We start from the raw sequence: 14,844 nt of genomic DNA, 5'->3' as shown, positions 1-14,844 counted from the left end.
TACATGATCATTGTAACTGATTTGGAAGACAGTGGAAAGCACTGAAGATTTCCAGATAAAATCCAGGAGGGGAAACTAGAGTTGAGTTTGAGATCAACAATGAATAATTGTATTAGACTTTTATGTACTGGTATTCTTACAGCCAAGGAGAACAAGGATTTTCTATAAAGCCACCATCCACACATAATCACTTTAACATCCGGTGTCTGCCTCTGTGACATCCATCAAAAGCTATTAGACCATGTTGTACACTGTCCTCAGAAATACGTGGGTGATATAAAAAGGTTAAGATGAGGTTAATTCAGGACACAATACAAGCGACCTAGGCCACGGAGATACATGCTCAATAAATTCCAATGCCTTCTGAGAAGTGTTTTGAAGTGGTCAACGTTTTTTCTTATCTAGCGATGGAGTTGGTTCATGCCCTGGATGCTCCACTTCCCATCCAGCTCCTAGTTAATAGCCTGGGAAGTCAGAGGAGAATGGCCCAAAGCCTCAAGACCATGCGCCCACATAGAAGACCTGGAAGAAGCTCCTGGCTCCCAGCTTTGAACTGGCCCAGCTCTGGCCATGGTGGCCATTTGGGGAGTGAACTAGTGGATGGAAGATCTCTCTCTCTCTTTCTCTGTAAAATCTGAATTTAAAATAAAAAAGTATTTTCAAGATTTATTTGTTTTTATTATAAAGGAAGATCAGGTTTCTGGAGGGAAGGTGAGACAAAGATATTGAGTCAACACCCATACAAGACACCAAGATTACAGGAGGCAGCTTTTACCTGTTATGCCACAATGCAGCCCCCTGAAGTGTCTGAAAACTCTATGTCACACTGAGCATATACACTGGCTTGGTCCCCAAAAGGCCTTTAATTGCAAGAGACCAGAACAGGATTGGCTAAAAACATTTTCAGAAATAGGGAGGGTATTGTCTTTGAAAAGTCTACCAGTTAATTTTAGGAGGGCATTTCTGGGAACGGATGAGGAATGCACAGATGAAGAACAAAGGATTGCTTGACATTGCCCAGGCAGATGGTGGATAAAAGCAGACCTTTTGCTCACATTAACCAAAGCAAACTGGGCTGGTGGATAAGATTGGTAGGTCCATCTTAAATTCCATCTTCCTATTTATTCCCACTTGTAAGGCAGAAAAGATGAGAGAGAAATGTGTTTTGATCTGTTGGTTTATTCCCTAAAGCCTGCAGCAGGCCAGGGCTAGGCTAGACCGAAGCCAAGAGCTAGACACTGGGATTCCATCTGGGTCTCCCATGGGAGTGGTGGGCACCCAACAAGTTGAGTCATCAGTAATCCACACTCACAGAAAGCTGGACTCGAACCAGTCCCCCTGCCCTGTCCTGCCCCAAGAGACATCTTAACAGGTGAGCTCTGTCCCCCTTAGGGTTCTGCCAGGTCTGCCTAGCAGGCTTCGTAGGGCCCATTCATTCCCAGCAGAGGTCTCGCACTTCTCTCTCTACTTTACCTACAATAGCACTTTTCCTGGTCAAAAGCTCTTAGGAAAGGAGCCAGGGCTGTGGTGCAGCATGTAAAGCTGCTACCTGCGCCACCTACAGCCCATGCTGGAGTGCCAATTCCCAACTGCCACTCCCGAGCCAGGGCCCAGCCTCACCTGCTCCTCTCGCCCCTGCTTGGGAGACCTGGATGCAGTCCCAGGTTCCTGGTGGCCTTGAGGCCATAAGGAAGAGGGAACCAGCGGATGGAAGGGTTCTCTCTGCCTTTCAAATAGAAAACTTCTAGTTTTAAAGATTTATTTATTTTTATTGGAAAGTCAGATTTATAGAAAGAAGAAAAAGCAGAAAGATCTTCCATCCACTGGTTCACCCCCCCAAGTGGCCACAACAGCCAGAGCTGAGCTGATCTGAAGCCAGGAGCCAGGAGCCAGGAGCCTCTTCCAGGTCTCACACATGGCTGCAGGACCCCACGGCTATGGGCCATCCTCTACTGCTTTCTCAGGCCACAAGCAAGGAGCTGGATGGGAAGTGGAGCCGCCAGGGATTAGAACCGGCAGCAATATGGGATCTCGGAGCGTTCAAGGTGAGGTAACCGGTGCGGTAGCCTGAAGGGGTTACGCAGAGCCTCAACTTCAGGACGTGGGGCCCTACCCAGCCACGGCTCCCTGGACAGTCAGAGCTGCGTCCCACGCGGGTCCCCGGGCCTCGCCCACGCCTTCTCAGACACGGCCTGCGGGCCACGCCGCCGCGGCTGGACCCAACTCCCCGCTGGCCGCTCGGACCACGTCAGGCCCGCCGCCGCCGCCGCCGGGAAAGCCCGGGGTGGACTTGGGGAACGTGCGCGCGGTCGGCGCACTGGGCATGCGCGAGCGCGCTCCGGGCATCGCGGGGCTCAGGGCTCTGGGAGCGCGCGGGGGCCCCGCCCGCGACGGGCCGCCTGGATCGCCGCCTCCCTCGGGACCTGCTCCTCGGGCCAGCGGCCTCGGTCCCTCCCTCGGCGCGGACCCACCGGCCGGCCAGCCGCCCGCCCGCCCGCCGGCCCGCAACCTCTCTCGCCCAGGCCGCCGCAGTGACCCCGCCCCCGGGCCGAGAATGTGAGGCGGCCCCCGGGCGTCCCCGCACCCGACCCGGGCGCCGGCAGTGGGCGTGTGGGCCGCGCCAGGAGATGGCCCTGCTGCTGCCGCCGCCACGGATCTCCTCCCGGGCCCCGGGGCAGTGAGGACGCCGGCAGGAGTGGGCGCGCGGCCCCGGCGCGGCGCGGGCGCCATGGAGGGGGTGCTGTACAAGTGGACCAACTATCTGAGCGGTGAGTGGCCCTTTGTCCGGGCGGCCCGGGGCGGCGAGGGGACAGCGGTCCCCTCCTGGGTCCGTGGACGGCAGCACGCTGCGGGGCGAAATCCCAGAATCGTTTTTTCTCTGCTGTAACGCGCTGGGTGAGAGCGATCGCTGCCCTTCCTCTTCCAGGGAGATGACAAGAGACTGAGATTTGGGGTGAATTGAAAGACGCACCGCCCTCGGTGGCCGCAGATGGGACCCTCCCCTCTGCCCTGAACCCCGCGGTTCGCCGGTTCCCCGCAGGAGAGCCCTACTGACCTGGCCCGGCCCCCTGCTGGGTTGGACTCTTTCAAATGAATGGCAGTTGGGGAAGGGCCACTTTCCCTTTGTCACCTGCAGCGTCGTCCAGCGGGGAGACCAGGGCATCGGAGTTATAGCTCCACAGGATCGCCAGCTCTCACAGGGGGCGCGGGAGTTTTGATTTTTCTCACTGACCCTTTCTTTGTGTTTTGTATAAAAGACTTAGAAATGACGGTAAAACGAAGGGCAGGTATTAGGAGCCGTTTCTTTGTCCTGCCACGGAGACGGATTTTAAAATAGTACCCTGCAGTCCCTTGCAGTTTGTGGAAGTGCTTTCTGCATATTTTGAAGCAATGATTCAGAAGCAGCAATGATTCCTTTGGGCAACCACGGGGTCTGATTAATCGAAGCTTATGATATTCAGGAATCTGTGCTGGAAAGTTTTAAAGAATTGAACTTTTTTGGGAGGGGGGGTGTCTGTCATGGAAATGGTCTTAAGGATTTCAGTTTAATGGCAGCGTTTTATCCCCATCCTTTCATGGGACTGTTTTGTTCCAGGTCATGGTGTGGTAGTGCTTTGGGTCGATTTTTTTTTTAAGGTTTATTTATTTATTTTAAACTTAGGTTTACACACAGAGAGAGACCTTCCATTGACTGATTTCACTCTTAAAATGACAACAAAAGCCAGGAGCCTCAACCGTGTTTCCTATACCAGTGCAGGTGCCCAAGCACTTGGGCCGTCTTCCCAGGAATATTAGCAGAGAGCTGAATCCCAAGTGGAGTTTCAGCAATTGAAACCGTGTTAGCAGTTCATCCCATTGCACCACAGCACTGACCCTGAGCTTTGGGTGTTTCCAGGATGGTTTGCTATGAGAGGATCTGTTGGCACAGCAACTTTAAGGATGTCACACAGCTACCACCCTGTACCTGCCTGTTGGACTTGGCGTCTTTCCCTCTGCATGCTGTAGTTGGCTCTGAGTTCTCCTAGGGTCAATAGGTCATTGGTAGGCCCTGAGGAGAGAGGTTTACTTGGAAGGCCTGGCCTTTGTGGTGAGGACTTGGAGTGACATAAAACAATTAGATTGGAGGCAGAGGAAGAGCTGGGCTTTGGTGTGGCCGCTGCCAGAGGCTGAGGCCGAGCGATTTGGTCCCTGAGGTTGCAAAGCTCTGCCAGGTGCTTCTGAGTTCCATGATGAACAGTTGCTGGCCCTTCACCCCTTTGCATCACATGTGGTTTTTTTCTGGTGCCTTTTTTATCTCATGCTCAACACTCTTGTACTCGCCCCTCCCCCATCCTCTTCTATTTACTCACTGCTTCTTCTCCGCACTGTCTCGATAGTTTTGTGCCTGTTTCTTAGTAATGTAGTGAAATGTTCTTCCCCCTCTGAACATACGGAGGTATGTGTTTTTCAGCAGAGTTTAGTACAAGGATCTTGGAGACTGTGTCATGTGATGGCCAGACCATCTGTTCAGGTGGAAAAGTCTCCTTTTCCACCCCAAATGAGAAGTTAATGCTGTGAGTGGTGCCAGGATGGAAGCTCTGATGAAGAGGGGTGCTGATCAGAGGCAGCCGTGTATCACCCCACAGGCCTTGGACCTGGGGTTCAGCACATTCTCTTTCATTGGTGGGTGTCTTCCTTTGGGAAGGAGCAGGAAGAGCCTGGGAAGTCACCGGCATTCTCGTTCCCTCCGCTCAGCTGTCTGAGCTGGGCTCCTGGAGAGAGCAGAGGTGGGCTTCATGACCAGCTCTCATGGAGACATCCCTACTTTTCCTTTTTCTGAAGCTTGTTTTCAAAAGCAACTTTTTTTGTGGTTTGGTATATAATACTTTTTGGAACGATTTATTTATTTATTTTGAAAGAGTTACAGAGACGGAAGGAGAGACAAAGCTCTTCCATATGCTGGTTCACAGCCCGGCTGGCCACAGTGGGCGGCACTGGGCCAAGCTGAAGCAGGATCCGGGAGCTTTATCTGGGTCTCCCACGAGGGTGGGAAGGGCCCAAACACTTGGGCCATCTTCCACGGTCTTTCCCAGGACATTAGCTGGGAACTGAATCAGAAGTGGAGTAACCAGGACATGAACCAACACCCATATAGGATGCCAGTGTCACAGGCAACGGCTTTAGCAGACATGCCACTACACCAGCCCCACACATAATAATTTCACATACATATCCCAATCTGAGTTTGTGTTCATTTTCATTTTTTTTTCTCCCAAAGGAGCATATAATCCATATGTCTGTTTTGTTTGGTATTTCTATCATGCTGACAGCTTGATGTGGAATAACTTGTGTCCAGTGTGTGTGGAGACGGGATGAGTTTCTCACTTGTTCTTTTGCCTCCTTGCGGGATGTTGTTAATTCTGCTCACCACCCGGTGTGTCCTGGGTGCAGCAGGGCAAGGCCCACAGCGCCTGCCCTTCCTGAGCCGACAGTGTGCTGGGGAAGCAGGTGCTCATTCATACAGGGTTGGAAGCATGCTCCAAATGTGTGTAATTATGGATTGTCAGACAAAGCTGTTCTGAAGAAAACATTGAGCAGAGGCTGAGAGTAACAGAGCAGGCAGCAGTGCAGCCAGTCTGTGAGGAAGAACTCTGCAGCCCTAGCACCAACGTGAAGGCCCAAAGCCAGAGCAGGGGAAAGGGGAAAGGATTCGCCTGACAAGAGAGCCAAGAGGAGGCTGCAACAGGAGCCTGTGGCAGGGCTGATGGGCCGGTTTACAGGTGTGCTGAGATGGTGGGGAGTGTGTGTGTGCAAGAGAGGGAGAGAGGAATGATGAGCTTCCAGCAAGCCTAGCTGGCTGCAATGTGGAAAGTTCTGCTTACATGTTTGCATCTCTCCTGCTGCATTTATTGTCATTTGCCAAATATTATGGTTATAGTGTTTGCGTATCTTGATTCTTCAACTAAATTTGTGGGAATCAGTCATTAAAAGTTGGAAACTTTATGCCTAGCACAATGGCTCGATTGGCTAATTTTCCCCCTTTAAGTGCCAGGATCCCATATGGTTGCCGATTTGTGTCCTGGCTGCTCCACTTCCCATCCGATTCCCAGCTTGTGGCTTGGGAAAGCAGTTGAGGATGGTCCAAAGCCTTTGGATCCCATACCTGTGTGGGAGACCCAGAAGAGGCTCCTGGCTTCAGATCAGTTCAACCCTGGTTGTTGTAACCATTTGGGGAGTGAAACAGCAGATGGAAGATTTTTCTATCTCCTTCTCTGAAATTTGCCTTTCCAATAAAGATAAATAAACCTTTAAAAAAAATTGGAAACTTCACGAAGCCCTGGGAGTAGCATTCAGATGCTTGTGTGAGCCTACCTCAAGAGTGTAGAGTTTCTTTTCCCTTGAGTGGTGGGCATAAAGCTTTCTGTGAAAAATGAAGAGATGGAAAAAAGAGCTTCTTGTATTTTCCTTGAACAGTCCTACATTGCCCTGCTTAAAATGCATTTATTTATTTTTATTGCAAAGTGAGATATACAGAGAGGAAGAGAGACAGAGGATCTTCTGTCCAATGATTTACTCCCCTAGAGGCCACAACAGTTGATGCTGCGCCAATCCAAAGCCAGGAGCCAGGAACTTTCTCCAGGTCTCCCACACGGGTGCAGGGTCCCAAGGCTTTGGGCCATCCTGGACTGCTTTCTTAGGCCACAAGCAGGGAGCTGGATGGGAAGTGGGATTGCTGGGATTAGAACTGGCGCCCATATGGGATCAGGGCACGTGCAAGGCAAGGACTTTAGCTGCCAGGTCACTGCACCAGGCCCTGTCCTGCCTTTTGAGGGGCAGAACAGTGGCATTTCTGGGACATAATGTTGAGACATCTTTGCAGGTACTGGAAAGTGACATTTAGGATCAGAGGGAATAGACTCAATCTTTTACAAACACTATTGTGTGTTTGTCATTTGTGTCATTTAACGCTGAAGTTTAATCATACATGGCAGGTCACACCTATGTGCCAAGAACAGTGGTTCAGGAGTCACAGAAACCTGAAATCTGATTGTCATTCTGAGATTACCTATCCTTGAAAACAGTAATAGGATTTACCAGTTGGTAATTGTAAGGAGAGTTTTAAAAAAACCTTAATAGTGCTTATATTGTGCCAAGCACTGCTGTACACATTTTACATATATTAGCTTATTTAATTTTTTTTTTTATTTCCAAAGATTTATTCAATGCGAAAAGTAGAGTTACATAGAAAGAAGGAAAGAGATCTTTCATCCTCTGTCCTCTGGCTTATTCTCAAATGATGACAACAGTCAGGGAGGGGATAGCTGGGAGGTTCAATCAGATTGCCCACATGGGTGGCAAGGACCCAAGAGCTTGGGTCATCTTCCTCTGCTTTCTAAGTGCTTTAGCTGGGAGCTGGATCAGAAGTGGAGCAGCTGGGACTTTAACCAGCACTCATGGAATACTGGTGGTATCATAGGCAACTGCTATGCCACAGTGGTGTCTCTTCATATGTAATGTTTACATAGTTTTAAGAAATATTTGCCTTTATTATCTCCATTTCCCACATGAAGGCATTGAGGAACAGAAAGGTAGAACTGAATCAAAGCCATACAGGTAATAAGTGGCTCCAGAGGTGGTGCCCCTTGCATAATACTTTGAAAGAACCTCCCTGCATGATCACCATGTTGTTCTAGCTGATTCATATCGAACCTGTATTTAAAAGTACAGTTGAGGGCCTGGTGGCGTGGCCTAGCAGCTAAAGTCCTCGCCTTGAATGCGCTGGGATCCCATCTGGGTGCCAGTTCTAATCCTGGCGGCTCCACTTCACATCCAGCTCCCTGCTTGTGGCCTGGGAAAGCAGTCGAGGATGGCCCAAAGCTTTGGGACCCTGCACCCGCGTGGGACACCAAAAGGAGGTTCCTGGTTCCCGGCTTTGGATCGGCTCAGTACCAGCTGTTGCGGTCACTTGGGGAGTAAATCATCGGACGGAAGATCTTCCTCTCTGTCTCTCCTTCACTGTATATCTGACTTTCCAATAAATAAATAAATCTTTAAAAAAATAAATAAATAAAGTACAGTTGACCCAGAACAGAAGACTGTATTTGGCAGTGGCTGGGAGGGGAAGTCAGGAGTGAGGAAGGCTTTCAGTACTCAATATTGTACATGCAGTTTGTCACGAGAGAATTTTTTGAACAGTGCTTCTTCATTTGGCAGTTTTGGGTCCTTTTCCTGCCCAGTCAGCAGACAGGAGGGCAACTCTGATGAACTCTGCGCCAGACACAGGGTTTGGGGATTTCCAGGTCAGGGCCCAGGCACATTGCAGTACTGCATTCCAAAAATAACAAAAGGTTGTATCATGCTGGCCGGCTGGATGTCATTGAGAAGGTGCTGTAATTTTGCCTCCTCTCAGATGGAGGAAGGTGACTCTTAGCTCTGTGCGTGCTGTGTACCCAGTGCTGGAAAGACATCTGGGATAGGACTGACCTAGAGCAAGATCCATGATCAGACAATGGTCAACCTTTGTTACGGTTGTTGTTTTAACATCTTTATTGAAATAATGATTTGTGTACTATAAAGTTTGTCCACTTAAAATGTCCAAAACAGTGGCTTAGTATGTACATAGAGTATAACCATTGCACAATCCATTTTAAATCATTTTCATTATCCCAAAAAGAAACCCAGTACCAAATTTGCAGTCACTCCTATACCTGCCCCTCCCTCTTGGGAAGCACTAATTTATATTGATTTTCCTGATCTAGAAATTCTACATAAGTGGAGTTTTTCAGTATGTGATTTTTTTTGAAGATTTATTTATTTTAATTGGAAAAGCAGATTTACAGAGAGAATAAGATACAGAGATAAGAGGTTCCACCTGCTGGTTCACTCCCTAAATGGCCACAAAAGCTGGAGCTGAGCCAATCCAAAGCCAGGAGCCAGGAACTTCTAGGTCTCCCAGGTGGGTTCAGGGTCCCAAGGCTTTGGGCTGTTCTGGACTGCTTTCTCAGGCCACAAGCAGGGAGCTTGATGGGAAGCAGGGCCACTGGGATTAGAACCAGTGCCCATATGGGATACTGTGCTTAGAGATGGAAGGTTAACCAGTTGAGTCGATGTACCAGCTATAGCAGGTGGTTTTTTATGACTGGCTTCTTTCCTTTAGCACAATGGTAGTTTTTGGTTTTTTAGAATGTGTGCTGTATTGCCTCACTTTTTATGGCCAAATAGTATTCTGTTGCATGGATAGATAGACCACATTTTGTTTAACCTTTGTTCAGTTGATAACTATTTGGATTGTTCTAGTTTTTGGCTCTTATGATGAATGCTGCTGTGACCATCCATGTTTTCAAACAGACACATTTTTTTGTGGATTTACTCATAGGTGTAGGATTGCCAGGTCATATGATCATGTGGAACAATTTGAGGAACTGGCCAATTGTTTTTCTGAAGTGGCTGCACCACTTTACATTCTAATCAACATCCAAAGAAGATTCCTGGTTTTCTGTGTCCTTACCCACTTGTTAGCTCTTTTTCACTACAGCTGTCCTGGTGGACACACCTTGGCCTTTGTGGTTTTGACTCATATTTCCCTGACTGATAATGCTGCTTATCTTTTCATGTGTTTGTTATTCATTTTTATATATTTGCAAAAGTGTTTATTCACATTATTTTCCCATCTGTTAACTGTGTATTTTCTCACCAAGGAGCTTAGAGTTCTTTATTGTGAGTTTAAGTTACTTACCAGATATGTGATTTGCAAATAAGTTTTTTTATTCTGTAGGTTTTCTTTTTCATTTTCTTGGTGATGTCATTTACAACATAGAAGCTGTGCAATCTAAAGCTTATGCTTTTGGTGTTGTCTCGCACTCTCTTTTTGAAGAGTTTGGTTACAATGGTGAGTGCTGGGCCAATCTAAAATCAGGAGCCAGGAACTCCATCCTAGTCTATAATGTGGTGTAGGGGCCCATGTTCTTTTTATTTAAGGTGATGTTTACATAGCTGATCAGAGTGGAAAGGATCAAGGGTTAGGGAAAAGTGGGTGTGATCATTGTTTCCAAATTTTCGACCTCTTTTTCCTGTTTCTGGGGAAAGCGGGGACAAGGGGAGAAGTCATACCCAGCCTCCCAACCGCTCCAAATCCAGGGATGGGGAATGGCCATCTGATATCAACTCAGGGTCCTGATGTGGTGCATGCTCTGAGAGTTCTGCCCAGGCAGTTTCGATAGTTCTGAAATGCTGTCAATTTTGCGGATCCAAGGATGAGGTGACCTTATCAATGTCCATTGGCTGACATAGTCAACCTTAGAGTCTCCATTCACCCAGATATTTGCTGTCATCATTTGGCTGGAGTAGTTATCCAGTTTGTTCTGCCCTCCTTCTTCTGGCATGGTACCAGATGTCCTCTATAGGCCTCAGTGGGCTGCCACATCCTCCATGTGGACCTGGGCCAGCTGTCCACTACTCCATCTTTTCCACTGAGGATGGCCAGTTCTTACAGGTGAGCACAAGGATCTGGGCCAGGCTATTCAAGCTCTGCTGGTCTCCCCTCCCCCAGGGGCTAATGGACCTGACACCTTTCATGTAGGCAGGGTGAGGACCAAGGCCAGGCGACCCAGACCCCATCAGATCCTCCACCCCTGCGGCTCATGGACCCAGTACCCACCATGCAGGTGGGCCAAGGACCCAGGCCAAGCGACCCAAGAAGCCCGTATTATTGGGCTATTTTCTGATGCTTTCCTAGGCCCATTAGTAGGGAGCGAGGTGGGAAGTAGGGCAGCCAGGGCATGGACCTGCACTGATATAGGTATAGGTGCTTCAGGCTGTGTCCCCTTTGGTATATCTTCCATCCAAGTATTAACCAGGCCCGACCCTGATTAGCTTCCAAGATCAGACGAGATCGGGTGCATTCAGGGTGGTATGGCCGTAGACCCCTTTGGTATATCTTAATAGTCCATTGCCTAACTTTAGGACATAAATATTTACTCTCTTTTCTTTTTCTAAAAACTTTTGTAGTATTAGCTCTTACATTTAGGTTTCTAATGCATTTTGAGTTAGTATTTGTATATGATATTTGGTTGAGTACACCCTCATTCTTTTGCATATGAATATACAATGATTAATTCTTCATCCATTGTAAGTTACAGTCTGAGAGATTTGAACTTCTCCATGTGAAAGGTTGGAGTCAGAAAGCCAGAGTTCAAACCCCCACTACAAAACTACACACTATTGCTGATGCCTGAGCAAGTTAATCTTCCTGAACCCCACTTCTACAGTGGCAGCAACACTAAGAGCCATACCTAGGCTTGTTAAGAAGATGGAATGGATAATGTATATAAACTGCCAGTGCCTAGTTCCCCAAGAAGTAGAGTAGTTGGTTGGCTGTTTGGAGTAGTGATGCCTGGAAAAATCAGTTTATATATTCAGCTTTTTTATGCAAACTGGCTGCTCGTAGCTTCTGAGAATTTATGTATCATGAATTCCATAAAGTAAATCATCAGAATCTTGGATTTCACTGTCTCCAGGCTGCTGAAAAAGAAGGGAAGCTACAATATCTTCTAGTCATAAGTGGATATGACTCACAAGTCACTCTTTTGGTTGAGATATTTAAAGGAACAAGAACCTTTCCATTTAGAGATTTTTATTTTAAAATGGTAGTTACTTCTGGGGAATAAAAAAGGAGGACATTTGGGGGTAGTTATTTCTCCTAAAGGTTAAGGCACCTGCACTCCCCATGATAATGTGCTCAGGTTCAAGCCCTGGCTCCAGCTCCTGCTCAGCCTGCTGTCGATGCGGACCTTGGAAGTCAGGAGGTGATGACCCAAGTGATTGGGTTCCCGCCATCCATGTGGGAGACCTGGACCATGTGAGAGACACTCCAGGGGAGTGAACCAACAGATATGGGCTCTAAGGAGAGGTCTCAAAAAAGTAGGGGGTGGGGAGAGGATCAGTTTTAGTGTAAAATCAACATGGGCTGAGCCAGTTTAGATCCAGCGCTAAGTGCATTTTAATATTAGTTTTTGTGTATTGAAATGGCAGAGAGAGAAAAGTCTTCCTTTCTCTGGCTTTGCTCCCAGATGCCCACCACAGGGAGACCTGGTAGGAATCTGGATGAATGGCTGCAACATGGTGCAGTCCTGGCTGTTAAAAGCATTTGGGGAATGAACCAACAGGTGAAAGAGAACACCCTCTCTTACTCTCTGTCCCTCTTTCAAATAAAGAGCAGTGTGTCCCAGCACTACACAGGACTCCCTATCATTGTGCACTGAAATCTTGTCTCAGTGGAAGGAGACGGTATGGTCTCCTGCTGTGCCTTCCACAACTCCAGGAATTATGTGTCTGTGAGAAATTCCTATGAGCTACAGGATAAAATAGCAATAGATTGAACTTCACTTGGTGTAATGATAAGTTCCCTTGGATAAATACAGAGCTCATACTAGGGAAGCTGTTATTTCAGTTACTTACTGTAGTTTATTAGCTACTTTCAAGGTGTCCTGCAGTCTGTCAGCAGAGTAGGGGTGGGGGTTGCTGGTGAACATTTCTCAGATTCCTATAGGGAAAACTAGTACATCTTTTCAATTTTAAGACACTTTCCCCTTCGTCCACATCTTAACCACTCTGAAATCAGGAGGTTTCTTTGAATCAGTGCATGTCATTGTTTCATCATCAGAGTTTTTGGTCTCTTTGTGTTACATAAGCCATGTGTCTTCTTATTGATGATGTGGTGGTTAATGTTATGTATTAGTTTGACTGAGTCTCAGTATGCCCATTTGTTTAGCTGTTATTCTGAGTGGGTCCAGGAAGAGTTTCTGGAGGAGATGAACATTTGAAATAGGAAACTAAGTCAAGAAGTGTGCCCTTCTGAATGTGAGTGGGCCTCATGCGGACTGTAGGAGACTTGACTGCAACAGAAAGGCCAACAGAGAGACTTGCTCCTCCCTAGTTGCCTTGTTGTGGGGATTTACACTGTTGATTGTCCTAGGTGAGTCTGCTGACTGAAGGTCTTGGAGTTTAGCCTCCTCCATCCCATAATCAAGTTCTTTAGTGTAAGCCTCTGAGGCAGACAGACACACACACACACTCCTACCTCCTGTCAATTTCTCAAGAATGCTAACTTAGAGGATGTGTCTTAATTTTGATAAAATACACTTACTGAGCATGTCTTAAAAGACTTCTATATAAAAATCATGGTGCATCTGGGTAGTGTTTACCCCACCTAGCCATGGGAATTGAGCTATAAGAGAAAAGATATTCATTGTTCTGTGCCAAAATGACTTTCTGGGAACAGGCAGCTAAAATTTGGGAGATTTTTTTGCCAAAAGAAGCAACATCTGAAGACATGGTTTTCTTCCCAGCTCTGCAATTTGCTGTCTGTGAGTCTGGGATGAGCTTCCTTCTCTATATAATGAGTTGGTTGACATCTTCCATTTCTCAACTCTTCAGAAATTGATTTCTTCAGTTTCAATTATACATATAAATAATCAGATTCTTGCAAAGGGGTAAAACATCCTCAGTAATGTTTGATTCTAGGAGTATCTAATCAAGAAGATAGTTTGATAATCAGTTGGTTGTAAGGTATGTGCCAAAACAGGGGCCTCCTGTGTGTATTTCTGTAGAAGTTGAAGCCAACATTGGAAGCATCACCTTCTGAAATAGAAATTTGCATTTATCCCAAGGGGGTTGCCAGCCAAGAACTCACTTGTGCTGTGTCAACTTAGGGCCCTTAGGCTTCTGATATCCAAAGGGCCTAGGACATTGAGAAGAAGTCACCAATAGGAAATGAAGCTAGAGGAGCAGAGCCATAGTTTTGGAGAGGATGAGCTCTTTGGTGAGAAAGGGATGTTGGCAAGACATTCCAGTTCAGATTTAATCATAATGTGAATGTTGACAATCAGTGTTTCCCAATTTTGATGGAGGAAGTAAGGAGTGGTATCTAACAGGCCTTGTTTCTAGAAAAGTTGAACCCAGTGGTGGTGGTGGGGGGGGGGGAGGTGGGGGGGAGTAAGTGCATAAAATCCTCTTACCTGCCCACCTAGCTCTTCCATTAGATTTAGTGCTGACCATTCAGTCTTCTGATCACAAATGTAGTTTCCTTGGATCATAACTGTAGGTTACAGGTGCTAGATGGTCCTATATGCAGTATAAATAGAAATAGGTACTGTTGTAACATCTGTCTGTGTCTTACCCACTTGGTTTGTGGGACTCATTTCCCAAGGGCCCAGCAGTTGTCTATGCCTGAACAGCCTCTGCCAGGAGCCCCCTCTGACCTTCTCTGTGGCTGCCTCAGCCTAGCATAATTGCCAGAGGGAACTGTATCCCAACAGGCTGCATCATCAAGCTTGGGCCAGTTAGAAGACAGGTGTGTGAGAACTGGATAAGATTTGTTTCTGCCATCTGTGATTTACCTCCTGAAATTCTAACACTGAAGTGAACACAGTGAGGCCGTGATATATTAAGACAACTCCGTCTCAGGGGATCAGTATTGACTAGTAAATTCAACAGTTACCTTTCCCCAAGGGTCATGTGACTCTGGGCCGATTTACCAGCATGATGGATGCCACACACTGTTTGTAATTTTTGTTGTTTCTAAGTTTTGGATCATTTTTTTCTTAACCAGGAGAGAGGAGATTGAATGTGTGATAATAATACATTCAGTACACAATCATCATTTGCTTCAGAAAAATTAGAAATCACAAATGGCTAGCCCTATGTTAGGGTAAAAGGAGAATAAAGACCACTTATAAATCCACTGCCTTGAGAATCATCACTGTACTTGATGCTGATCCCGACTTACTCTGTGCCTCCCGTGACTAAAACTACAAGCCTCAAGGATGTTTGCTTTTACTTTCCCTAAAATGAGATCAGTTACATAGA

The 14,844-nt window shown here is 47.0% G+C and overlaps 1 protein-coding gene across 3 annotated transcripts in view; it reads left to right on the top strand.

Moving 5' to 3' along the window:
• The first annotated feature begins 2,592 nt into the window (after positions 1-2,592).
• PLEKHA8 (pleckstrin homology domain containing A8) overlaps positions 2,593-14,844 on the top strand; it is a 38,173-nt gene continuing 25,921 nt past the window's right edge. Inside the window, exon 1 of one of the 3 annotated variants that reach the window (XM_040964687.1) lies at positions 2,593-2,768. In XM_040964687.1, the coding sequence (XP_040820621.1) occupies positions 2,729-2,768 (40 nt within the window). In that variant the 5' untranslated portion in view covers positions 2,593-2,728. The remainder of the gene's footprint in view (positions 2,769-14,844) is intronic. The other 2 variants (XM_040964688.1, XM_040964686.1) reach the window with 2 other exon arrangements.

Source organism: Ochotona curzoniae, unplaced genomic scaffold (genome assembly GCF_017591425.1).
Source record: "Ochotona curzoniae isolate NIBS_2020 unplaced genomic scaffold, NIBS_Ocur_1.0 scaffold_3835, whole genome shotgun sequence".
In the NCBI taxonomy this organism is placed as follows: Eukaryota; Metazoa; Chordata; class Mammalia; order Lagomorpha; family Ochotonidae; genus Ochotona; species Ochotona curzoniae.
This window is presented reverse-complemented; position numbering and strand designations above follow the sequence as displayed.